General features: G+C 34.7%; 2 protein-coding genes and 1 long non-coding RNA gene across 7 annotated transcripts in view; 1 reads left to right on the top strand and 2 right to left on the bottom strand.

Moving 5' to 3' along the window:
* The window catches only part of LOC134543307 (dual oxidase-like), a 129,572-nt gene that overhangs the window by 93,226 nt on the left and 9,893 nt on the right, over positions 1–26,453 (bottom strand). For all 3 annotated transcript variants that reach the window (XM_063388239.1, XM_063388256.1, XM_063388248.1), the window contains exons 4-6: positions 8,760–8,921; positions 7,501–7,682; positions 6,807–7,050 (exon numbers count right to left, since the gene is read on the bottom strand). In XM_063388239.1, coding sequence (XP_063244309.1) covers positions 6,807–7,050; positions 7,501–7,682; positions 8,760–8,921 — 588 coding nt within the window. The remainder of the gene's footprint in view (positions 1–6,806; positions 7,051–7,500; positions 7,683–8,759; positions 8,922–26,453) is intronic.
* LOC134543321 (GPI mannosyltransferase 2) overlaps positions 1–26,453 on the top strand; it is a 151,181-nt gene that overhangs the window by 116,708 nt on the left and 8,020 nt on the right. Inside the window, exon 4 of one of the 3 annotated variants that reach the window (XR_010076918.1) lies at positions 20,439–20,865. The exons of the other annotated variants lie outside the window; for them this stretch is intronic. The gene's annotated coding sequence lies outside the window, so the exon portion shown is untranslated. Of the gene's footprint in view, positions 1–20,438; positions 20,866–26,453 lie in introns of those variants that run through there. 3 annotated transcript variants of the gene reach the window in all.
* On the bottom strand, positions 11,022–15,489 carry LOC134543355 (uncharacterized). The gene is made up of 2 exons (XR_010076924.1): positions 15,016–15,489; positions 11,022–12,789 (listed from the first exon to the last, which is right to left on the bottom strand). It is a non-coding gene; the product is annotated as an uncharacterized LOC134543355 (long non-coding RNA).

Here is a 26,453-nt window from a genome sequence, read left to right as displayed (position 1 = left end):
TTGAAGCACAACTCCAGATTTTAATATTAATGGCATCCATTCTGAAGTCAATTATTTGCAAAATTGAATGTTTCAGTAGAAATAACTATCTTTGGCCATGATTACATTTTCATGCATTGCATACTAGCTGATAAATTATTTGAATGGTGATTTGTTTGAAAGAGTTTTGGGAGCATTTTTTTTAGTTTTTAGCAATGTAAGAAATAATAATTTGAATTTACAGGTGTAGTAATTCCATTTGAAAAATGTTTCATGACAAGAGTGAACAAACTAAAAAATGTTTACTTTGTGTTTCTTAAAAATCAATATTTCTATAATATAACTGTCCTTAGATAGTAATTTTTTTCTCAGTGGTTGAAAGTGTCTGGGTTAATATTTTTACATGTAATAAATTTATATGTTTTACAAGTTACTAAATAATTTAAAGGCAATTTTAAAGTGCCCATTTGAAATGTATTCTGAAATATTGTGATTTATTATAATGTGATTTACAAATTACTGAAAGTAATTTATAAAAAACATTGAGAGAGATGCAGCAATAAAAATTAGGTAGTATGTTTATTTATTTAACACTAACACAAACAGTGACAACACAAAAAATTACATACATGACATATATAACTATACAGACATAACATAAAATAACATAACATAATACATGAGTGGTCATTGCATGTGCGTGGATACCCACCCTACGTTGGTACTAATAGCAGCCAAGCAACTACCTGGAGTGGGAACCCCAGCAGGTAGGCATCACCGCAAAAGGCCTACATATGGGAGGTAAGTAGTCACACAGAAGCAGTGACCAGTTCCTGGCAAAACAGTTATACATATAAAAAAAAAACTAAACACAAGAATAACACAATTTTAGAGATGATATGCCTTAGGCACTATGCATAGGGTAGATTTCAGACAACTATTGAATAGAGGCATTCTCAATCCTGTATTTTCGATCATATATTGACATTTTATTTTACAGTCACAATTATTTACAAACAAAGCATCTAGGTAATTTCTTTGATCAGAGAGGGAAATCAAAGGAGTTACAGTAATATTTTTTGAGTTGATTAGATAAATAATTTTATTTTGAATTCAAGTTTATTGCTATCAGTCAGTGAAATATTGTTCCAGACTATGGAGCCATAATCAAATTTTGATCTAGTCAGAGCAAAGTAAAGAGAGAGAAAGAATGGAAACAGAATTATTCATAAAAAAAGTAATATACATATTTAATTAAGGCAAGAATTTTACGTGAAGATGAATACATATGGTCAACATGTTTGTGAAAAAATAATTTAGAATCTAAGTAAATACCAAGATCTTTGATGAAATATGTTTTAGAGTTAAGTTATTTTCTAAATTGTTATCAAATTTAATAGGGAGATATTTCCTGGAAATTGTTATTATCTTTGTTTTTATATTATTAAGTTTAACCAGATTATTTTTACACCATTGATTAATGGAATTAATGTCATTTTGTAATAACAAGCAGTCATTTAGAGTGGTAATCTTTATATATATATATTTCTTGTGTGTGTGTGTGTGTGTATGTCACTGAACTCCTCCTAGATGGCTGGACCGATTTTGATGAAATTTTTTGTGTGAGTTCACGGAGATTCGAGGATGGTTTAGATTCACAATTGGATGTATATATATTTCTTGCAGGGAGTGAAAAAGTGAACATTTCATTTTATAACAGAAAAAATCATAGGTCATAGATATACAAATAGTGAGTGAGTGTCATTTCTCTATGTCTGCCACACGATCATACACATAGTAAGGTCTTGCAAATTAATATTTTTCTCCTTGGTGAGACCAGCCCGCTTAGTGGAGCTCGCAGCGGCTAGCAAAATAAAGGTGCTAATAACAGTTTGGTTCTTAACTTCGTCAATATTAAGAGTTGCCTTGAATTTTAAACGCACCTTCGTTCGATGCGTTTGTCATGTCTTTAATTTTCGTTTGTTTGTGCCGTATGCGTTCCTATACCATTTATCCGATTGAGATTACATTTTGGTGAGTTGTTATGCGGATGCCCGTGAAGGTTTCTGAGACGGTGTAACTATTTTGCAATAGTTGGAGCACGAATAGTTTAAAAAAATGTGTTCATTTCATATTATATAGCGGCACTTCGTCTGTTTTTGTTGTCTAAGTGCGCACGCATGAGACAATTTATTTAAATATAAAAGAGAGACAGAGATAGAGTGATATATATACAGAGTGAAATTGAGAGAGACAGAGAGATAAGTTGAGATAGAGCGAGGTATAGAGAATGAAATGGGTTAGATAAAGAGTTATATAGATGTATAGCGTTATATAGAGATTTATGTATAGAAGAGATATTGTGGGATATATTTATGTAGATATAAAGAGATAAATAGAGATAGAGAGATACATATACATATATATATATATATATATATATATATATGTGTGTGTGTGTGTGTGTGTAAATAGAGATAAATATATATTTAGAGATATGGATGAATGATTTGTATATGTGTAACTACTTTAAACATATTACAAAACAAAACTGAATGAGGCATTGCAATGCATGCTGAGCATTAGCTAGATAATGGAATCATTTCAATATTACTAATCTCTTATTTTTCAGGTTTTTTCTATAGTGCTTTATAAAGTCTAGATTACATACAGCCCACCAATTTTTCGATATATACAGGTAAAAAACTATTCACTGGCAGAACAACGTCTGTCGGGATCTGAAAGTGATACAAATTATTTTGCACACTTGACATTCAAATTAAGAATACAATTACTAACTACGTCTGATTTCGAAAAAGGTCCCCTTCACCCTGTTTTCACTGAACTCCTAGACGGCTGGACCGATTTTGATGAAATGTTTTGTGTGAGTTCACGGGGATTCAAGGATGGTTTAGATTCACAATTGGATATTTTATCTTGATTCTGAGTTAAGAAAAAACTAAAAAAACACGCTTTAAAAGCAAAAAAACTAAGCATTGTTGATAATTAGCCTCCATGGCAACGGGCTTTTGCATTGTTGTTGCCTTCTGCGTAACCATGGGAAAGGTTTTTGGTAACGGCAGTGGCATGCCCAAGAGGAGGGGTATGAATAATGAGAAAATACAAAATGTCCAGCGTAGAAATACTTACCGCCATATCCATATCTCACAAAAAGTACATTTGGGCAGGACAATTTCTGTCGGGTCCGCTAGAGAGATAAAGAGAGATGCTTAGTATATGTTAAAAAAATTACATTATTAATAAATTAAAAAATTGATTGAGGCATTGCAACGCATGCCGGGCATTATCTAGTTTTCCTATAAATGTTTAGACCATATACAAATAGTGAGCCTGTTGAGTGATTAAGGACCATTATTATATTGTTGATGAAAATATTAAAAAGCAGGGGTGACAGTGTACCTCCCTGGGGAACACCATAACAGGCATTAAATAATGAGTAATTATTTTTTAATTAGTACAAAAAAATTTATATTATTGATATAGTTGGAGAACCAATTATTATAACTATTACATAGACTGATGCTCTACAATTTAATAAGTAGTAGAGACTGGTGTACAGTATCAAAAGCTTTTGCTAGGTGAAAATAGCAAGCATCAGCCTATTTGTTACTATATTGTAGATAGGATTAAGAAAGGTAATTAAATTAGTTGAAGAAGACATACCAGATCTGAAACTGTGCTGATTATTAAATAGTTTATTAATTATTATTAATTTGAAAATTAAGAATTTTGAATATAATTTTTTTCAAACACCTTAGAAAAACCATTAAGTAAGGATATTGGTCGATAATTAGCAACATCAAATTTTCTTCCAGATTTATAAATTGGAATAACCTTGGCAGTTTCCCAGTTGCTAGGATACGCTTTCGATTTCAAACTACCGTTAAATATATGTTGTAATAGTGATTTGGTGCTAGTAATTGAGAGCAACCCTTGAGAATAATATTGGGTATACCATCTGGACCAGTTGATTTGAAAGTTTTAAGGGCCTTTATACCCCAGAGTACAAGGCTTTCATATATGAATGTTATAGGGATAGTTCCAAGGCATAGGTCATGAGACAGTCACCTGGGGTTTAGTACTGGCAGGAACATAAATAATAGAAAATAATTGAGAAAAAACATGCGTTAACATGTTACATACAGCACCATTTACTTTAAGAGAGTGTTGTTCATAATAACTATCTTCCATGATTTTAACATATCTCAAAAATTGTTTAAGGTTCTGCTTGATGTTGCTATTGATCATCCGAGTGCATTGAATTTGATCATGTTTGATTATAACTTTCACTTGTTTTTGATAATGAGAAAATAGAGAATAGTAAAACATGTTTTTGGATCTTTAACATAATTTTAAAAAAATGTTCCCCCCTCCCTCCCCTCATTTTAGAGCATAAATTAACTGATTTGAAAACCATAGCAGATATTTAGCGGCCTTTTTTTCTTGAAGTTGGTATATAAATGTTAATTTTTTTCACTTGCATAACTATGTAGTTGCTCAGCAAGATAATTTACGTAGAAGAGTTATAAAAGTCAGTCCAATAATGATTATTAATTGAATTTTAGAGATTGAGATAAGTATCTTTTTTAATTATGAAACTCAGTATATGAATTATTCTTGTGCAAGAAATTGTCAGTTGAAATAATAATGTTTAAAGCATGATGGTACAGGTCTTCTTTGATCAACACATTGTTTGCAAAAGTTACAGAACATGGAAAAAATATTAGAGAAGTTAAAAAAGATCTAGAAGATTCTTGGATGGTTGGTTATTATTGCAAGATATTAGCCTTAGGCTAGTTGTAAAATTAAGTAAATGTTGAGCCTTTATTTTAATGTGAGGATGAACAATGTTTATCAGATGAGTTTTTCACACAGTCAACACCAGGAACGTTAAAGTCTCCAAGTATCAATAAGTCATCAGAACAGGTTAAGTTTATCTTGTAAGGCCTCAAAGTATTCACAGTAAGCATTGTTAGCAGTATCAGGTGGCAAGTAAATATTTCCACGAATTAAAAATTGGGAGGATGAAGTTTCTTATCTACACGGCTTCATCTTCAGAGGAATTAAATTTAGCTGATATGAATTTATTTTTGTTAATAGCTATTAATGCATCACCATCTCTTTGTTAGTTAGTTGTGGATTCCTGTCATTTCTAAATATCATATACTGATCGGTGAAACAATGAGAGTTTACACTATTCATTCAACTACGTTTCAGTAAGACAAATGACATAGTATTGGGAAATAATAAGATTTTTATAAAATTCATTTGTTTTGGTTTGAAGTTCTTTGACATGTTGATATGAGATAATCAAATCTTTAACGCTAGACTGCACTGGATTATAGTAATGTTGCTCCTCCTGGCCTCTGGTTAGAAGAAGATGCAGACGCACTGGCCTTGGGGGTACAAGATGAAATGTCATTGGCTGTATCTGTAAGGGTGGATTCGTTTTTGGTAATTTGCTCAGGATGAAGCTTCCCATAGAAGGGGCTAATAGACAGCCAGATAACTATGTTGTTAATACGGCTGAAGTCATCTTTAGGGACCGAGACATGGAATGATGCATAGGTATTATGTATTGTTCTCATTTTTGTCACTTTGACTTGTGATAGGTTTAGTTAATTCAAAAGATAATCAACGATTTCCTGTTCCAACATAAAGGGTTCAAACATTTGACAAACAAAGCTTTTGACTTCTGATAGGTTTAGATAGGAAGATTGCAGGCTTTCGCGGCCATTGTCTGGTGTAGCTTGGCTTATGGGTTGTAGCTACGTCCAAGGCGAATGTATCAATAAAATATATATTCACCTTGGACACAACTCCAACCCAGAAGCAAAGCTACTTCAGGTTTAGATATGGTTTTAAGAGAAGATGTGTTACGAATACCAACTTTCATTGGTTTTTTTTTCCGAATTTGGTCAAGTGTGGTATCAGCGTTGCCGTTGGCGCGGGACTTGTGCTTATAATGCACAATGGTACAGCCTGCTTGGTCATCAGGTTGGTATTTGGTGGTGGTGGTGGTGTTGTTATTCATTACAACATGCGGTTCATGCTGCATCAAAAGTATGTCACAAGTCATGTTGCTGTTGCTGGATGCTCTCGGACTTCATCATGACTTGATAACTTACTGTTTGAGGATTTTTTCACTGTTTGACTAAAAGGTTTTTCGTAGTTTCTCTTGGTGTTCAGGTTTTGCTTGATCTGGGATAATTCTTGTTTGATTTCATAGGCTTCTGCTCTAGAGTCAATGAGCAAACTTTTAAAACTTGATTTTCATTCTTTAAACCATTGACTTTTTCACAAAGTAATTTCACAAAGCTGATTAATTCTTCCATGCTTGATAATTCAGGTTTGAAAACTTCACGTAAGGACTGATCATGGTTTTCATCGGTTTTGAAGACTTTTTTTTACTGCGACCTAAACATGATCGGGTGAATGTCTCTCACTAGCTCAAGCTCAAGAGTAAAAGCATTATTAAGGGGTGACAAAAACCCCAGAAAATCAGGCTGATTATGTAACGATGAATTAATTATTTACACTACACAATTACAATATAGTAACATATGAATTGCAGAGCACACGTGAAACACATCCGACAGCTAGGAACTCACGGCCCTTACTGAGGATCTCACGGCCCTTACTGAGGAACTTACTGCCCTAATTGAGGAACTCACGGCCACTACAGAGGAACTCATGGCCGCTAATAAGAACTCATGGCCGCTAAAGGAACTCATGTCCGCTACTGAACTCACTGAAATGAAAAGATTTTGCTTCCAGACAGTTGTGATTGTTGATATAGAACTTACTGAAAAACCTGTGGACTGGATCTAGTTGGTGGCGTTCAACAATCTTGTGATGATGAGCAGGTGGTGGGGGATTGGCCATTGGCAGTCCCACTGTGTTGTACTCAGGAAATAGGCCGTCTTCCGATGACGCTAACAATCCGTTAGGGTCTATGGTTCCGTTCTTGTAGGTCCGGAGTTGGTCTGACCATGTTTTTGTTGTCCCGTACACCAGACCTCCATCCAGCCAAGGGGTGATCTCATTCAGCTGCGACAGGAATAAAAACTAATTGGTTTGTTTATTGACTTGTTTCAGGGTATTGGATAGAAAACTGTTAATGAAGCCTGGCGATACATGTAGACACAAAGCAAATACATGTAGAAACAGAATAAACCACAAAGAACTACCTACTAATTTTACTGGACAAGCATTTTTACAAAAAATAACAGAAAAAAAAACTTATAGGCTCTCCAGTGTATTACCTACCAAAAAATATTATTTGCTGCAGATGAAAACTCTATATGATATTGCAGACATTAACATAGTTTGCTTCTCAAATTTTTAATTATACACTAACATGCTAACTGACTTGTCTAATACTAAACTTTAAAGTTAATCTTTTCAGAAAATATTTCTGTGTTATGTTGTGGTAATGTACATGATTAAATGTACACTAAATCTTTGAATGTGCCATATTTGTGAAAGGTTGGTTTTGACCTGTTGTCGAGGGTTGTTGGGTGAGAAGCCAGTGCGTGCGTCATAGCGCGTCCTTAGCACCGGCATCATTGTGTGGTTGAGCCTCTTTCTGTAGGCGTGGTCCTTTGGGATGTGGATGTTGAAGTACTCCGGGGGACACGCTGCTCTCTGGGCATCCAGGATCTCCTCCACTACTTGCTGCCCTGCAACATCATGCAATGTCAGCACTCGGACCACTCTGCAGAAAATCAAATCATTTGCACAAAAAATACAAACACAGGTTTACTACTACAGAGTAAAATTTTCTTTATGCATATTTTTGTACTAAGAAAAATTGTTCATTAAAAAAGATAAGTTTTGGAATTTAACATACTGAAAGTAGAATAGTTGAAGTAGTTACTAAGTACTATCATCAGCTTTATTAGCTGATAATCTTCATTTATTGACATCCGTGATCCAATAAATATGGTACGTTCGATATGGAACAGAAACTAATAATTTGTTAAAAGTCCGACATATTGCCTAGAAATGGTTTTGTGTGAAGAAGGCTAGATTGACTAATTCAAAGACTACATAGAGACTTATTCTATATCAAGATACTCGTATCTGTGGCTATTGGACTTTGAATCTACTCTGAGTAATAAGAGTAATACAAACCATCACTCTCTGTATTTAAAATATTGCGATTTTTAATCAAAATGGTTTCTAAGTCGAGTTGTTTTGGGTTTTGTTTCAGTTTGTTTCAATGTAGCTGTTATGGCATTCTGTTTGTGGTACAGTAGTCTTTTTTTGTAAGTTTTATTGGTGTTTTATGAAAGCCCCATATGCCCAGACACGCAGGGAACATTGTGAGTTTAAAGGGACAGAGCAACCAAGGTTGCGAGTTACTGCTTATGAATGGAAAAGGGGAAACCAGCATAGACACTATAAATAGTCTCTGATATCATGTTGCGACTGTGATTCAGCCCCAGTGTCAGAAAAATTGTTACCGAAATGTACACTTGAAATGTGATTTGAGAAATATAAGAGGAAACAGGAAACACAGTAGTGAAATGAAAGCGGACAGTAACAATGAACTGTGAACGAACTTAAAATGCCGGCAGCGTAGTAATACGACCTGGAAGCCAATGTCAAAAGCTGGAATCCACCCACAGTAAAATCTGAACATGAGTGGCTCGATTGGTTTTGGATAACAGAATGTGCTGGACCGTAGAATGCCGGATAAAGTACCTTTCACTATATTACTAAACATTTAGACAGCTTTAATATTGTAGGCTTACCAAAAAATACTAAGAGTGCAGTCTTCCCTGTTTTTGATTGGGTGGCCTTGAGGGGGCCTTCCAGGAGTCGGCTGAGTTCTAGAGGCTTCGGTCGGTTATGTCCAGAAGGCTTGTACACTCCGTCTTCGTAGGCTGCAGGTACGCGTCGCAGGAGAGGTGTGTCTGTGGAAAAAATGGCGAGTGCATGTGAGCGTGAGTTACACTTCATTGCTGGCACGCACACTTGCTCGTTCATCTAATCCATAACGTACATAATGCATAGTAGTGATGTGATTCAGGCACCAAGAGCCTGAGAAGTGTAAGGTTTGCCTTGGAGTAAGGAGAGTAAATAGCATTACGTCAGCTCAATGAGCAAATCTTGTAACTCCGTGAAGACTAATTTTATAGGAGAGTAAGATTCCAAGACTTGCAACTCCAACATCACTACTAATTGCATCAGTATGCATACTTTATGTTTCCTTTTGGAATCTAAATTGAATATGAAAGAAAATTGTCAGACTTTATGCATCAGCAGTTCGAAAGGAACTTTTTAAAAAATTATTTTGCAGGTGTATGATCTGCAGTTATATTTCACTGGTTTAGTGAACACCTGTATCACTTGTATTTCTTATATTTGCACAATATTGATTCACATAACTTATTTACATATTTACAATTGTGACATGCACACCAACACTCCTTGAAGATTTGCAAGGGTGTGCATGACAGTTACAATACAATGTAAAAAATATATTGTCACGATCCACCTTCAGAGGGGGGGGGCGAGAATCGTAGCTCTTTACATAGAAACAACTCGCTTGGCATCAACTAGTCTTAACTTCATAAAATACTTTACTGTACCTAGGATCATAGGTTCGTCATCCCGTACAGGATGTCTGGTGAGAGCTGAACTAAGGAGATTTTGCAAAATAACATAATACTTAATTAAAATTATTTTATTCTTAAAGTCAAATACTCAACATCATTTTAAAGAACATTTAAATAGCGGGATTACAATTTAAAACAATAATCTCTTTACTTCCTTAACGATTGAACGACCTTACAAGAGAGAGAATGAGAGAACTTCACTAAACACTTCCCTAGTCCTTCCGAATACCTCAAATCATAATTAATACTTAAAATTAAAACAAAGATAAGTCCATACTCACATTTTCCGAAAAGCCTTTCTTGATCGATTACTTAAAACTAACGTAGGGGCCTCTCCTGCCCTTAAAATCCGAACGAACATTACATTTTAAAAATTATAACTAAACGACTAGTGACGAAGGCCATTGCCTCCGCCCGAAAGCTTGAAGATGACTACATTATGACCTAACTTAAATTAAACGACTCGTGGCCTCTGGCGTCGGCCATAGCTTCCGCCTGAGTGAGCCTGAATTCCTACATCACGAACGAACTAACAACTCGTGACCACAGGTGAGACGCATAGCCTCCGCCTGAGTGAGCCTGAATTCCTACATCACGAACGAACTAACAACTCGTGACCACAGGTGAGACGCATAGCCTCCGCCTGAGTGAGCCCCGAGTCACCACTCACTTGCGCTTAAATTCGCGCGCCCTGCCGCGCCTAGCATAACAAAAGCTCGTTATTGAAGTCAAATTTACTAAACAACTAACTAGAACATCTGGGAAGACTACCCCCCCTCTACCCCGATGTGCAGGCCACACCGCGCGGCTTGTTACGACAGCGCGCCCCAGTAACTGCGGCCCGTGGCTGCGCCAGCGCGCGGCCAAACAAACAAACAAAATTCTGCAAGCGCGCAGCGCGCCGCGCCGGCCCCGTGCCCCAATTACATGGTCACGCCACTTGCGCTGACGAGTGAACAGAGCAGCCAGCCCAGAGTCCCGTCAGTAAAGTCCCTAAATTTGATTTCAACAACCCTGCAAAATTTCAACCCGCGACATAACCCTCCCCTCACAGAGCTCGAGCCCCATCGAGCTACCTCAAAATTACAAATTGTCTTTTTCCATTAAACCATAACTATAAATTCCTCATTTCACAAAAATAATAATTTTCTTAGTTCCTTGCTGTCTGAACATACATCTAGATTCTGCATAAGATTTATTTTAAAACAACAAGTATTCATAAAATTAAATGTAAAACTTTTATCTGGTTTGTTCTCACAGGAACCTTCAGAGGCTCGAGTTCTCAATTCTAAAAAAAATTGTTCTGTTAGTGAAGCTCTCTTTACAAATTAAATTACTGTTCTTAGTTTCTCAGTATTCGTTAAACAATGTGCAAATTCTGGATAATTATTATTATTTTTTTTTTTTTCGGTTTCCGTTTATTACCATACTTCTTTCGTTCTTCAAAAAAAATTAAGTGTCCTTACAGTGTTTCAATTAATTAAACTCTTATCTCGTGAAGGTTGGTGCAACTCCTCGAAGTCAGTGTTGTCGAGAAGAGTAGCTCCCTGGGCTGGCCATCAGCAAACACCACTCAACTCCAACAGCTACTGGACTGGCTTCCAGGGCAGCTCACAACTTCTCCCCACATCTGCTTCGGAGTTGTGCCATCCTCATCACGAACAGATTACAATTCTGAAACATCATCAACAGGCATTACCATCACGCCTGACAAATACAAAACTAACTACTAAACTGCAATCGATGGGCAAGGATGCAAACACACAAAAAAATAAAATTAATTAATTCAACTGCTAACATAAAGTATCCCACCCTTAGCATAATCTAATCAGGCAAATAATTTGATAGGAAAAACTTAAGGAAGGGAAACATGACCTCCAATGATTTTCCCTAACTCTTGAGTCTTGATCTTCTCTATACAGCAAATAGTCCCCACGAAGTAACTGGGTTGAAGGTCAGTTCACATGACCCACCCATAACCTCTTCTACTCTTCTTTTCTTCTGGGGGCAACCACAATGCCCACCAATCTCTCTCCATGGTGCCGAACCAGCTATCCCATGAGAGTAAACAACGTAGTCAATAGAAGCGCAGAGGGGAAACACCAATCTCTGGCTTGTCGAGTCATAAAACTGCTTTATCTTCTTCTTCTTCTGAGTAAAAATATCTGACTAACCTTGCTTCTATTCTTCCAAACAGTAAAAGTTCATCAGGTATCTTCATGAAAGAAACATTCTAACTAATAATTCTTCATTTTTCTTCTTCTTTATTTCTGTTAGTTGTAATAGAAGTCCATGTTAGGGAGGTTATAGGGAAAAAGAGTGGCCAATTCCCACCCCATCACCCACCTAGATCATGACTAATTAACTTTTAAACTTTCTATTTCAAACAAATAAAAAAAAAACATTTTTTTTTATTCAAACTTTTAAACTATAATTACTTTTACTTCATAACCTCAAAAGCTAATCAATAATTCTAAATGAAATTGTGATTTACTGCATCCTTGTTCCATCCGATCTGTTTGTTTATAACCTTTCTTGTAAAGTATAAAATTTTCAAACATTACTAATTCAAAAAAAAATTAAATTCTGGTGTCCTTTGAGTTACAATTAACTTTACTATTTCTTAGCTTGAAATAATTTAAGTTTTCAGAACTATTTCATTGTCTAATTCACAACACTTAAAAATCAACTCAAAACAACAAATCATCAAAATCAATAAGATCATCTGACCTACCTATCAGTACTGTGAACTTGAACTGTTCGTACACATTTATAATAAGCTATTGTATTTAAATTCCAACCTAAATAAGGTTTTAAAAAAACTACTAATCCCTCTGTAAATTAAGAAAATTAACTTTAAAAATTAAACTTAAGGTATTAGTTCTTTTTGACAGCTACCACAACTCACTAGTTCCATTACATTACTATAACCTAAAAAGTTCTGTAAATAATGTTTATAACAAAAAAAACTCCAGTTACTGTCTTCCATAAAAAAATAAAACTTTACATGACCTTATTAATCTCCACTTGTAAGTCCATGGCTGCCAGCTTTCTCTTCTCTTGAATCTTCAGTCTTGGCTCTTGTTTCAGTGATCTTGTATCTTGTCTCTCGAACTCTTGTCATCTTGTAAACTGGACTGCTGCTCAGCTCATCTTAAGGAATCTGTAACAGTTTCAAAAATACATGTTAATTTAAATTACATAATTCCTGTTCTTTGGTCCTAAAAAAAAAATTGTATTATTAGTACACATTACCCTGAAACAACATTATTATTCATTGTTTATTACTTAAAAAAAATGCTTTACCATAAAATCCTTTTTTGTTCTTTTCATTAGGCCTATTTATTTTCCTTCTTCTTAATTAAATTCTGCTTCAAATGTTAATCCTAACTTAAGACCTACCATCTATTTATTATTCATTACCTACATTATTTATGTTACCCTAAACTTCCCATAAGTTTCTAATACTTCCTATCAAAGACATTCTCTCTAAAAAAAAAATTTACTTGTGACTCTTAACTTAACAAACTTAAAAAAAAACTTTTACACTAGACTTAACTTATTATTCATTCTTAGTTACTAAATTTCTATATGTAAACTTTAGTACTTACAAACAAAAACTGCCTATTTCTCTCTACCTCTTAATCTCTTTCAATTATTACAATAATAATGTTACCTTGCATCTTTAAACTTTCTTCTTTTCAATTAAATTAGACATCTCATAACAATAAAAATTCTGCCTATACTCTTCTTATGGGTGTACAAACCAACAACAAAATTTCAAATTCTCAAGTTTCCTTATATTTAAATTATGCAATACAAATAACCTCTGTGGTGCCTGTACCCTTTAGGCCTACCACCTTCTCCTCTCACAGCATAACTCTTATTCCTCGGGGTCTGTATTCACTGTTCCAAATCAAATATCTCAAATAAATTAAAAACAAATTTATTATTTTAAGAAAACAAAAATTTACATTGAATTTACTATGGAGCCTGGAAATCTTAATGTCTCACAGCAGCTAACATGACTAAATCCCATGGAACCCCAGGTTTACATAACCTGTGCCCAAAAATTTAAGCATACCAGGCTTTCCCTGCACTGGTTTTACAGCATCACACACTATTTAGGGCCCCTGATCTGCCATCAGTCCCAAGGAGTTTTCCCACAACCCCTCTCTACACAAGCGCCTACCGCATTCCTCTCAATTGGCTATCGGTTTTACGGCATTCTTTTGGGATCCGACCATCAAGTTAGGGCTAATCGAACACTAAACCTCCATACTTCCAAACTAATGTAAATCAATTAAATTTTCTCTGTAATTTCTTAAAATCCAAATAAAAATTATTCAAACATGCCCAAGAAACTTTCAAAAAAAAAATTCATAATCTTATCTTCAAACCCTTAAAATAAAAATAAATAGATTACTCTGTTTTCTCCTTAATAACTGTAAACTGTCAACAAATATTATGTCGTAAATTTAACTATGCTTACTGACTCTAAATCATAAAATCTCATTCGTCCTAATTAATAAACAACCAATTTCCTTGAAATCTCACTGTATCTCTCATACTCAAACTCCACTGGCTGAATATCTCAATAAATTCAAAAACAATTATCTACACTCTTAAAGAAATTCCTCCCCAATTATTCAAACTTCTTCACATTATTTTATTTCATTACTTAAAACACCTTACTCAAAAAAATTAATTAATTCCCTTCCATTATTATTTGACCAGAAAAAACTTTCTCATTAATTAATTTATTAAAATTCAATTTCACATTAGGCAAGTACACTAACTCTCTACAGCAATGTTTCTCATTTCCCTCCTTCCTAACTGAATCCAATCTTACTTAACCTCCAGGGAATTTACCTCACAAAATAACCAAATTCACTGTAGTGCCTATCTGCTATAGGCCCACTACACAGGGGGCTCTAACCCCACCAACAAACTTCATTGAAATGGTACCCTATCCCATACAGGATAGCCACTTCGGTACTACCATGGGGAACTCCTGCCCCAAACTACTCACAACTCTCAGGATTCTCCTGACCCTTAATTCCGTAGTCAGCCCATCTCCTATGGTCTGCGCTACAATTCCCTTTCTTCCCAGGGACACAACACCTCACCTTAGGGTCCCTCGCCTTAAAGAAAACATTAATTTTGTCTCTCTGTTCTTTTGGAGTAAATTCCCTCTACACACAAAATCTAGCCTTCCCAGTTTTCTCAATGCTTATCGATTTTATAGTGTACCTCCTTAATAATGTTTACAAATCCCAAAAAAATATTTTTAAAACCGAGGTAGAATTTAACTAACAAAAACATAAACAACTTACAACGAAACACTTCTAGCCTATACATCATACACTTCTTAAATTAAATTACTTACATACTGAAAGTTCCTCTTCTCCTAAAACACACTTAAATTTAAATGTATTTAACCAATAGTCTATTTTCTTATCGCTAAGTTACCGTACAGCTGATCAAAACAAGGTCACGGCCTGTCCACGTCTCCGTATGAGCCCGTGACGTCACCGAATTCCATCAGGTGCGCCAACCCTCGCTTGCGGTTCCTCCGTTCTCCGCTAGGTCTCAGCACCTCCCCGTCACGTGTTCATTCTGCCACGTCCACTGACGTGTCGTTCTGAAACAACTCTCAACATTTTTCTAATTAAAACAAAACATCACTATAAATTCTATAACTCTCTTTTACATAAACTCTCGTTTTCTCTTTAATTCCTTTCTAACGTTTATCCTTCCCTCGACTGATTTAATTCGTACGTCTCGTCTCCTACGCGCACGAAAACAAAACAAACTTCTCTTGAAAATAATTCCTATTTACGACAAAAAACTTTATTTTAAATTATAATTCTCTTAACCTACAATCTTAAAATGAACTTCAATTAAATTAAACCACTTGCATTATCTCTAATAAGCATTTAACTTATAACGTATTCTCCTCACGTAATAATCCCCGATATAAATCTACAATAAATTCAACGACTTAAAACAACTTATCACTATAAACTTTATCCTTACAAGTATCCTCAAATAAACATCTGTTACGTCAAAAAAAAAATCTCAAAGACTTCCTCCACTATAGACTAAAATTCCGTAATCCTCTCCTCAAGTAAACTCTTAATAACCTGCTATCAGAAGCTGAAACTAACTTAATAATAAACATAAAAATCTACCTCTCTCTCTCTCCAGAAATAGAACCTATCCGGCGAACTCTACCATTTCTGTCACGTGTACCTAGCCGGTGCCACCGCCATTTCTGTCACGATCCACCTTCAGAGGGGGGGGGCGAGAATCGTAGCTCTTTACATAGAAACAACTCGCTTGGCATCAACTAGTCTTAACTTCATAAAATACTTTACTGTACCTAGGATCATAGGTTCGTCATCCCGTACAGGATGTCTGGTGAGAGCTGAACTAAGGAGATTTTGCAAAATAACATAATACTTAATTAAAATTATTTTATTCTTAAAGTCAAATACTCAACATCATTTTAAAGAACATTTAAATAGCGGGATTACAATTTAAAACAATAATCTCTTTACTTCCTTAACGATTGAACGACCTTACAAGAGAGAGAATGAGAGAACTTCACTAAACACTTCCCTAGTCCTTCCGAATACCTCAAATCATAATTAATACTTAAAATTAAAACAAAGATAAGTCCATACTCACATTTTCCGAAAAGCCTTTCTTGATCGATTACTTAAAACTAACGTAGGGGCCTCTCCTGCCCTTAAAATCCGAACGAACATTACATTTTAAAAATTATAACTAAACGACTAGTGACGAAGGCCATTGCCTCCGCCCGAAAGCTTGAAGATGACTACATTATGACCTAACTTAAATTAAACGACTCGTGGCCTCTGGCGTCGGCCATAGCTTCCGCCTGAGTGAGCCTGAATTCCTACATCACGAACGAACTAACAACTCGTGACCACAGGTGAGACGCATAGCCTCCGCCTGAGTGAGCCTGAATTCCTACATCACGAACGAACTAACAACTCGTGACCACAGGTGAGACGCATAGCCTCCGCCTGAGTGAGCCCCGAGTCACCACTCACTTGCGCTTAAATTCGCGCGCCCTGCCGCGCCTAGCATAACAAAAGCTCGTTATTGAAGTCAAATTTACTAAACAACTAACTAGAACATCTGGGAAGACTACCCCCCCTCTACCCCGATGTGCAGGCCACACCGCGCGGCTTGTTACGACAGCGCGCCCCAGTAACTGCGGCCCGTGGCTGCGCCAGCGCGCGGCCAAACAAACAAACAAAATTCTGCAAGCGCGCAGCGCGCCGCGCCGGCCCCGTGCCCCAATTACATGGTCACGCCACTTGCGCTGACGAGTGAACAGAGCAGCCAGCCCAGAGTCCCGTCAGTAAAGTCCCTAAATTTGATTTCAACAACCCTGCAAAATTTCAACCCGCGACAATATATATAAATACATTACACAAAGGACACAACTTACAATGGACAGAGACACACATGAACATTCTTAAATCAAACTCATAAAGATTCATAAAATCAAAATCTACAAAATTTGATGGAGAATAAAATAGATTTATAAATGTTATAATACATGGAAGATAAGTGATATCAACCAAGAGTACACTAACTCTGGGAATATTTACACGTACATAAATTATACGAGCAACTGAAAAACAAATTAATTGTTTCCAAGTGGATCTAATATTTTATAGTTATTCATTAGATTAAAAATAATATTTCTTTCTGTAAAGTGTACATTAAGTAGATGTTTGACCACTCAAAAATTGGGGAACTCTATTAACGGTATAATCCAAAACATATAAACAGTGAATTTTGGAACTATAACAGTTAGTGATAAAGAGAAAGTAAATGTAGGCCCATCAGTCTAAGAGTGGAGGTAATTTGGGAGGAAAAAAAGTTTTCTGAACAATAAGATTGATACATTTATTCTGAATATGTTCATTTTTATCATTGTCAGAAGAATTATTATTATTAAATATTAGTGAACAATATTCAAGTTATGACCTAATAAGTGTTGTGAAAAGAGATAAAATATAATCAGAATTTGCAGCATAATATTAGTGATGTATATAATAAGGGCTAGTGTTCTTCAGGAACTTTAAGTTAGATAATCTACATGTTCATGATAAAATCATTTGGAATATAAAATAATTCCAAGATCTTTTAATGTGGTACTCAATTATTTTAAAATTAAGAAAAAAGGGTGCCTATAATGCACATGATTGGCACAGTAAAGTAGTGGGAATTTATAATAAATTCATTTAACCAGTTTTCTGTAAGAAAGATAATATCTTAATGAAAATTAATAAGATTTTCAAATAATTCAATGATTTCTTTCTTAGGCCTCTAATGTTCCTATATTGTACTTCACAGTCCTTAAGATTGAAAGAAACCGAAGACATTTATGCTGCTTCTACAGGCACCTGGAATGAGGTCAAAGCAGTCACACTTGTTGGGATAGGTTTGGGACTACCCCTACCTATACCACCGAGGTTTTTAGTCATAAATTCATTACGCACAATTTGGTTAGGATGTAGTTTCCTGTAAAAGGGGCTAATTAAGCACCCTCTAGGCCAAAACACTGTGTTGTTGATTCTGTTTAAGAACTGATATATGGAATGAAGCATATGTATTAAACTGTTTTCTTATTTTGGCTACTTTGACATGGGATGGATTGAATTAATTGGAAATATAATCAAAATGTGTTCAAACAGTGCTTTTTTTTTTGAACAGGTTTACTGACTGTTTTGAGAGTAGCAATATTTTTTTTATGCCCACTTGCATCAGTGTTTTCCTGCGATCCTGATCTTGTTTAGCTTCAGAGCTCATATTAGTTTTAGTTTTAAGTGCATGTTGCATTACAGTGATTCCGTCTTTATCAACAAGTTGGACGGTGTTGTTGACACTCATGACACTACGCTTTTCCCGCTGCGTCAGATGTAGGTCGCTGGACGGACTACCGTTACTCAAGACTCCCGGAGTTGCAACACGTTCAGTCTTCTTGCCACTCATTGATTTCATAAGAGCTTGACTATAGGGTCTATTATTTTCATTTTTAAGTAATAAACTTTGCTTCAGATGAATGATTTCTTTTTTAATTTCTGCCATTTCAGAACGCGAATCCATAAGCAAGGTTTTAAAGTGCAGCATTTTCACTTCTTAAATCATCAACCTTTAGGCAAAGAGATTTCACAATATTGACAAGTTCGTCCATGTTTGGAATTACCAACTTAGTTATTTTAAGCGATGGTTATTCTTGGATTTCTGAAGTTTTAGATGCTGTTTTTTTGGTAGACAATCTGAACATGTTAGAGTAAACTTCTTTATCTAATTCACAAAAAGAGGTGAAACGAAACACTGGAAAATCAGGTTGATTGATCAGTGAACAATTAATGATGATGAATCCAGAACTAATGATAAAAATTAACTGAGTGCACATAAAGTCCATAGAGTGCACAAAATACATCTGGTGGCTTTGAGCTCCTGGCCGCTACTGAATATTTCAGATCCCCATGACCATTTATCTTGTGTTTACCCACAGCATGATTTCCAGTTAAATATGTAAATACGTGAAATCTCTTTGATGAAGATATAGTAAATAGCTTTTGCCTGATATGTATGAGGATTAGGGTGGCCCTTAGCTATTGGGTATTTTCCGAAAGTTAAAATTTTGCTGCTCCCACCCCCTAATCTTGTTCTAATCAACAAAAAAGAAGGCTTTACAAAATTTCACTTGAATTGGACAACTATTAGGCAGCCCTCAAATGTCTTGAAGTTTGAACAGTCCTGGTAATAACATGAAAAATTTAAAATATATATTTTATTTTAATAATGCAACAATTTGTATAAGGGAAAAACATTTATATTTAGAGCCTTAATTTCTATAGAATCAATACATAATGTGAACAAACATACATTGAACATTATTTTTTTTCTACTAGAGGATTTGGTAGTAGTTGGGTATTTTTTACGGTCTTCGGCAACGATCTGTAAAACTAATTGTTTCTCATTTTAATCTTTTGTCAGAATGTTATTATATTCCTGAATTAGTTTAGCACCTCTATCCGCAGCATCATTCACAACAACTGTCTTATCAAGCTTTTCAATTCCACTTTTGTAACCAGGATCATCCTTCCATGTTGAAGGGTCTTTGTCGAGGAAATTGGTGCTGATAGAAAATTTGAAAAGAAATTTTTTATAACAGGAGTTACAAAAGACGAAAACTTTTGTTTGTAAATGAAGAAAAATCATCTTTGTGCAGAATGTACTTCCTTAATTGGTTATTTTCTTCCTCCTATTCTTAACCTTTGTCTGATTCTAGTATAATTTGAGCCATATTTTTCTTAATCATGGTTGGAACATCGTCATCAAATAAGGATAATGCCACAGTTTCGGGAGCTAAGTACCAGAGATGGTTTGAAATTTTTTTTACAGCGACTTTACTGATTTATGGATCAATATTATGATAATTTATCAGTTGACACATGAATAGGAAATCATGATAATTTGCTTTAATTGCTTCTGATACTATAAACCAGGCTCGAACATACACTCTAGCAATAAAAATACATAACCTTTTTAAAGAGTCCTTCTCCCTATTAGATAACTGAAATTGGTTCTGAAATAGGTAAATCTTTAGTACATAAATTGCCTTTGCCATCCACCTAGCATGACTTACAGCTCTTGGTATACGAAATGATATCCCGTTCTTTGTAATGCCGTCGAGAAAGATCATTGTTAACTCCAGCAATTCTCGGTAATCATCTCGCTGTTGCTTCTTTGCAGAAAGGTGTTGTTCAAGAAATCCAAGAATGGTAGAGCGGACATCAGGCACTTCATTGTTACCAGTTATGTAGATATTCTGGTCAAGTTTTGGCCACTGAAATTTAAATTGGTTATTTGGTGTCCCACATTGTGGTGATCACTGAAGTTTAAACTACTGGTTTAAATTATCCAAGTTGTGTTAACCCTGTAGTTTTCCTACACTTTAATACATCTAATGTATTTTTATGTAAGTGTAAGTCTCAATAAATAAAATGCCCGGTATGGTAAAAAATTACTGTTAAGAAATTATTGTTCTGGCAAAATAATCACAAACCTAAAATTAGCACAAAATTAATTTAATTGTATTTCCTAAAAACTTCAAATTAAGTAATACAATATTGGAACACGTATTCTTTTCAGATCAAGTCATTGGTAACAAACTTTACCTATTAACTCAATGGTATTCTAAAATTCATCAATGAAAAGAAAAATATTTCAATAAAAATCCTTAATTTTTAAGTAAAGTACAACTAATTAATTAATTGTATCCAAACCTGGTTACTGGTAGATACTTAAATAATATGAAAATCCAAAATAAAATAACTTATATTTCGAAAACATTAATTCGCCTCAGTAAAAAATTATTTTACCTTTATCAAACTAGCTCCTTTTAAATAGCACAAAGAATGTCTTAAAATTGTAACAACCCAGATTACAGCATTCCCCATGCGATCCAGTAATAATAATTTCTTATAAATTTTTGTCATATTTCAGGTTAGAAGTAAAGTTTTTCCTTTTAGAAGTTATTGTGAAGGTAATACACTGGATGTAATGTTTTTATTTTTATCATTCATAAGTTTACTTTTCTAGTAGTTTTTTTTTTGCTGGCTTCTTTGTGTGGGAAGGCATGCTGACGTAATTCTCCTTCGTTATTTCCACGACCGAGGCTTTGTTTCACACGCTAGGCGTGTGAGTCACGGTCACGGGAGTGGGAGAAAGAGACAAAATTGCACCATCGTGGGAACAGAAATAAGCATTTCGTGGAAGTTTCTGTTGCCATGCGCTGTGATTGGCTGAGAATTACGTCAGCGAGCCCAGGACACTGCCCGCACAAAGGGAAGGAAGGCTGTAAAGGTAGTCATTGTTCGAGCACCATGACGAGAGGTCGTGGTCGGGCGATGGCTCGCATAACATAATAATGTTCTGTTATTAAAGTACAACTTTGCGGCTACGGTCCGGGCGATACCTAATAACTTTTTTTTTCCGGACATTTTGATTAATTGGAATTTTTTTTTTTGACCGTAGTCGTAGGCAGAGCCCACAACGAGGCAACAAATGGTTATGTCCAGCCATCGCTGCCCGAAACTTATCCAGGCTATATAATGTAATTCGTAATAAGAGTCTATGTGTTTTTCTCCTTTCTGGATGTACATTTTTTTTTTTTGTGTGTTCTGTTGTGCTGAATGTATTGTGATTTTTACATGAATTAAAAAAAAACAGGTAATACATAGAACATTGCGTATGAATTACTTTGTGACCTGCTAACAACCTGTATGTACACTCATCACCTAATTTTTAGCTAGCCAGAGGTGGTGAGTGGTAACAAAATCTCTCAAGACTACTGAGGAAAAATGCTAAGCTAATCTGGAATAGTTAAGAAGTATATGAAATTAATCAAAGTTAACTTTAAATTATTAATTACCCAAACTTTAACAGAAATAAATGAAAATTAGTAGAATTTCGGAATACAACTAAATATTTCACAATTTTACTCTATTACAAACTATAACTTGCATATACCTGTATCAACACTATATTATTACCATACATACACTTGAAGAAATATCTCGTCAATACAATATCTTAATAAAATATCTGTAGTCTTTCTGAGTCGTTAGTCGAAGCTGGTGTACTCAAAGAATGATGATACTGCTACTGAAGAAAACTATCATAGTCCAGATAGTACGCAGCGAAGTATCAGATACAGTCTTGTAGTAGTATGTGGTAGAATTAGTTTACAATCAGCGACTCTTCATTTAACTAATCACTTGTTAATGTCTTTACTAGGGTCAATTTCACATTCACTAATCTTGCTGGAACACAAGTCTTTACTCTCGAAGAAAGTTGTTTCAAATTTCAGTAGTATATGATGAATTTATGAGGTCTTAATAAAAATAATTTTAGTGCATGAAGATACCTCTAAATTGTCATAATTTCAGTAGTTCATACGAAGATTCACCAGAGAAACAATATACATCAGTCAATTATCACTGAAAGTGATCACTAATCTTGATGTTACAATATTTAAAAAAAATCCTGAGTATTGTTAAAAATAAGACTTTACCTTCGTAGATAGTCTTTAAAACTTCAGGGTAGGACTCAAATTAATAAATATATTAACAAATACAAATTGACAGTCCTTTTCAGTCTTGTTCATCCATAGTTTTTTTAAAGCTAATAATGTTCTTGATAAAACCTTTACTTTTTTGTTCCCCTCCGCTTGTTTTAAAATCAAAAAAAATTTATTACAAAGAGTATTTAGTCTATAGAACAAAATATAAAAGTTTTCACAGAGATGTTATGAACAAGCATAGAGTAATGCTGTAATTTAGAATCAAAAGAATATAACTGGTGTTACCAAAAAATTACACTAATTAAGTTGTCTATTAACAAAATTCAGTACAATTTCATTACATCACATTTCTCTAAGTCTTTTGAAAAGCGTCATGTCTGGACCAGAAGTCAATGATTCAAAACAGCCCCTCAAAACTAACTCAAAAATGTGATGACGGCAAGGGAAGTACAACACATTACAATTAAACAGTTTTTCTAGATTTGCACAGGCACCACTTATTCGACCTGTGTTGCTTGCTGTTGTATCACAGCAAAGTGCCTGAATTTTATCGGTTATACCCCACTTCTCCACTGCCTGATAAAAAGCCATGGCTTGCTGTTCTCCTGAAGATGTTGGGATTTCAGGAACTTCTAACAATTGCTCCTTGCCTTGAAAAGTTACTATTACTGCCAGTCTTTCGATCTTTTCAAAACCTGCGAGTGCCGGGAGCAAGTTTCCATCCCAGTGCAACACTAATTCTTGAAAGTCGTTTAGGTTAAATTTGTGCTGAATTTCTGTGTGTCTCGCTTCTCTAAATTTTTTTCGAAGATGTTGAAAAGAAGTTCGATTTATTACCAGATTCTCAATATCACATCCAAATACTTCTGCAGCAGTTGTCAATATGTAAACCCCATTTCTATCAGTTATTTTGCACCTATCAAAAACTTCAGAGAGATGGGGAGTAAAAAACTGCATTGTACCTTGAGTTTTTGGACCTGTTGCTGCTGCTGTGGTAGTTGGTGTTATTTGCTTATCAGTGCCAGAAGAAATTTCATCATCGTCATCACCATCACTACTTAGACTACTTGATGTTAAATCATCAGTTTTTTATGTATCAAATTGGCGTTCCATTTCTTCATAAGTTCTTTTTTTCCTGGAAGCTTCCATTGCAGTGTGCTTTAGTGCTCTTTCTTCGTTGTGTTTTAGTTTTTTATCTACACCAACCATGGAGCCCGGTCGTCCCTTATGGCGCTGAATCATTAAGAAATTCTTATCCTCTTCATTCTTTATCTGTCTCAAAGCATCTGCATGAGCTATGTCAAAGAGATTGTCCATAGTTTCCAAAAAAATATCTCTTCTTTCTCTTTCTTTGCCTGAAGTTCTAGTAAAATTTTTCTGCAAAAGTTTCCATTCATCATAGAGTTTGACTAAGTTATCAATGCAGTGGTCAGTTCTTCTAGTAGGAATTTGTGCTTTTTGCCAAAAAAAAAAAAAATAGAAATTTCTTGAATCACCAATGCTGCACTTTCTTTCGTTGTTATATTTACAACTTTTAGATTGTATAAAATGACTTTTAAAACTTGCCTGTTTGAAGGTAGTTTGGCTCCAACGATTTGATGGGAAATGTTACCAACGAGGGTGACAAAAATCTTTTCTTAACTTGCTTGATGAACTACCTGAAGAAGTTGATGCCATTTTACAAGTCTAGGAAGAACAGATCACAAAAGTCACTTCATACCAGCAGCACAAACAGTTCCCAAACGATAATTGAAAAATTAATCAATAAAGACAACATTATACTTGGTTAGTAAATAAGTAAGCGAAGCACATAACATAAAAACAGCTACTTTGCTATAAGTCCACAGATATACTAAAGAGTATATGTAGGAAGGTAGCAAAAAGCACAAGAAGACAGCTTCTGCCATCTGTTGGTAAATCTATGAAGTACATGCTATTCACCCACAGAGATACTAACGAGGTATAGATAGGAAGGTAGCAGAGAGCACATGAAGACAGTTTCTGCCATCTGTTTGTAAATTAATGAAGTACATGTGTTGGGTCTCGCAGACCCAACTGATGCACAGGGGGTGAATAATAAATTAAATAGCATAATTCACACAGTAAATATGTAGTGATTTTTCATATTAACTTTATCGATAGCAAATAACATGTTATGAGAAAAAATTTGCATGTTGATTAAATTTATAAAAAACTCACATTATTTCCATTTCTAATTATTAAACTATTATAAATTCATGTGTAATTACAAATAATACATACACGATAGCTAATTAGTCTAATATTGAACTTGTCAATCAAATAGTGTGATTGGGCTTATGGATTACAACTTAATTTCACTTAAATTAAAGCTATCACATGTCTCAATACTCTCAACACCATCGAATTGAACAATGAGACAAGGAAAAGGCAAGGTCACAGAAAGAAAATTGTTTTAGCAAAATAAAACTCTTAAAAGGAATGAAGGTTTCCAACAATACAAAGCTACCATAAAATATAACCAAAAAAAAAAAAAAAAAAGCTTTCTGGGCGACAATTCCAAAACTTCATGGTCGATGAGAGTCACCTCACAGTTGCCCGATTGAGCTAAAATTTTGCACATATCGTTTTGTTGTTGATTGAAACAAGTTAGAGGGGTGGGAGCTAAACTTTTAGAAAATTGAAAAATAAGGGCCACCCTAATGAGGATGTAAAAAATATTTTGGTAAAAAACCATCTCTCGTTGGCCATTGTGCCAAGAGTCTGTAATGAACATAAAATATATTAATTCATCTCCCATGGACATGTCTCCTATCTTCCATTCATACAATCATACAATGCATTTTTTTTTTGTATCAATAGATTCAAAATCATGGCAATAAAATGTTGTGCGCAGGAATTTTGTTTTAATATACTGTTATTTTTTTAATTGTGAACCCAACCTTAAAGAAACCATGGAAAACTAGTCCCTAGTCAGGGGTGTATTTTTGTTGGTGAGGTGGAATGATAAGAGCGGCGCTCACTGCTTCTAGTGCGGTATCATCATGCATAAAGTAACTATGAAATTCCAGTGGGAACAAAATAATTATAAGGTGTAATTCTATAATGCAAGACTCTTGAGTGCTTTCAAGAATCTGTACCAGGAGTTTCATGTCTAAAACTTATTCTGAAAACACGCATATCAGCAATTTTCACTCTTCTAAATATATATTTTAAAAACTAAATACAGAAACAGAACTACTCATCCACCCTTAGATTATTCTTTAATGCTTTTTGTAAAAAAAACACCACTTAAAAGGGGAAGTTACAATGTTCTGATTATGGATTTTATTCAAACATTGTACACTTTAGTAGTCCATTAGGACAACATAATGTGCAAGTATTAAGGCGTACTACTTGGGCGTTTCTGAGAAAATCGTAAGATAAGTTTTGCGCATTGAATGTGTACCGGTGCGTTGTGACCATGAGCACTAGATGGCGGTGGTCAAGTGGTTAGTGTTCTTGCTCTGTAATCACTGGATCTTCAGATCAAGTCCTACTGATATATATATATATATATATATATATATATATATATATATATATGTATATGTATATATATATATATATATATATATATATATATATATATATATATATATATATATATATATATATATAAAATAATATTTTTTCAAACACTGGTCATATTCTTCATTATATAT

Source organism: Bacillus rossius, chromosome 1 (genome assembly GCF_032445375.1).
Source record: "Bacillus rossius redtenbacheri isolate Brsri chromosome 1, Brsri_v3, whole genome shotgun sequence".
In the NCBI taxonomy this organism is placed as follows: Eukaryota; Metazoa; Arthropoda; class Insecta; order Phasmatodea; family Bacillidae; genus Bacillus; species Bacillus rossius.
The sequence above is the reverse complement of the archived record's forward strand: the minus strand, read 5'-3'. Positions and strand labels throughout refer to the sequence as shown.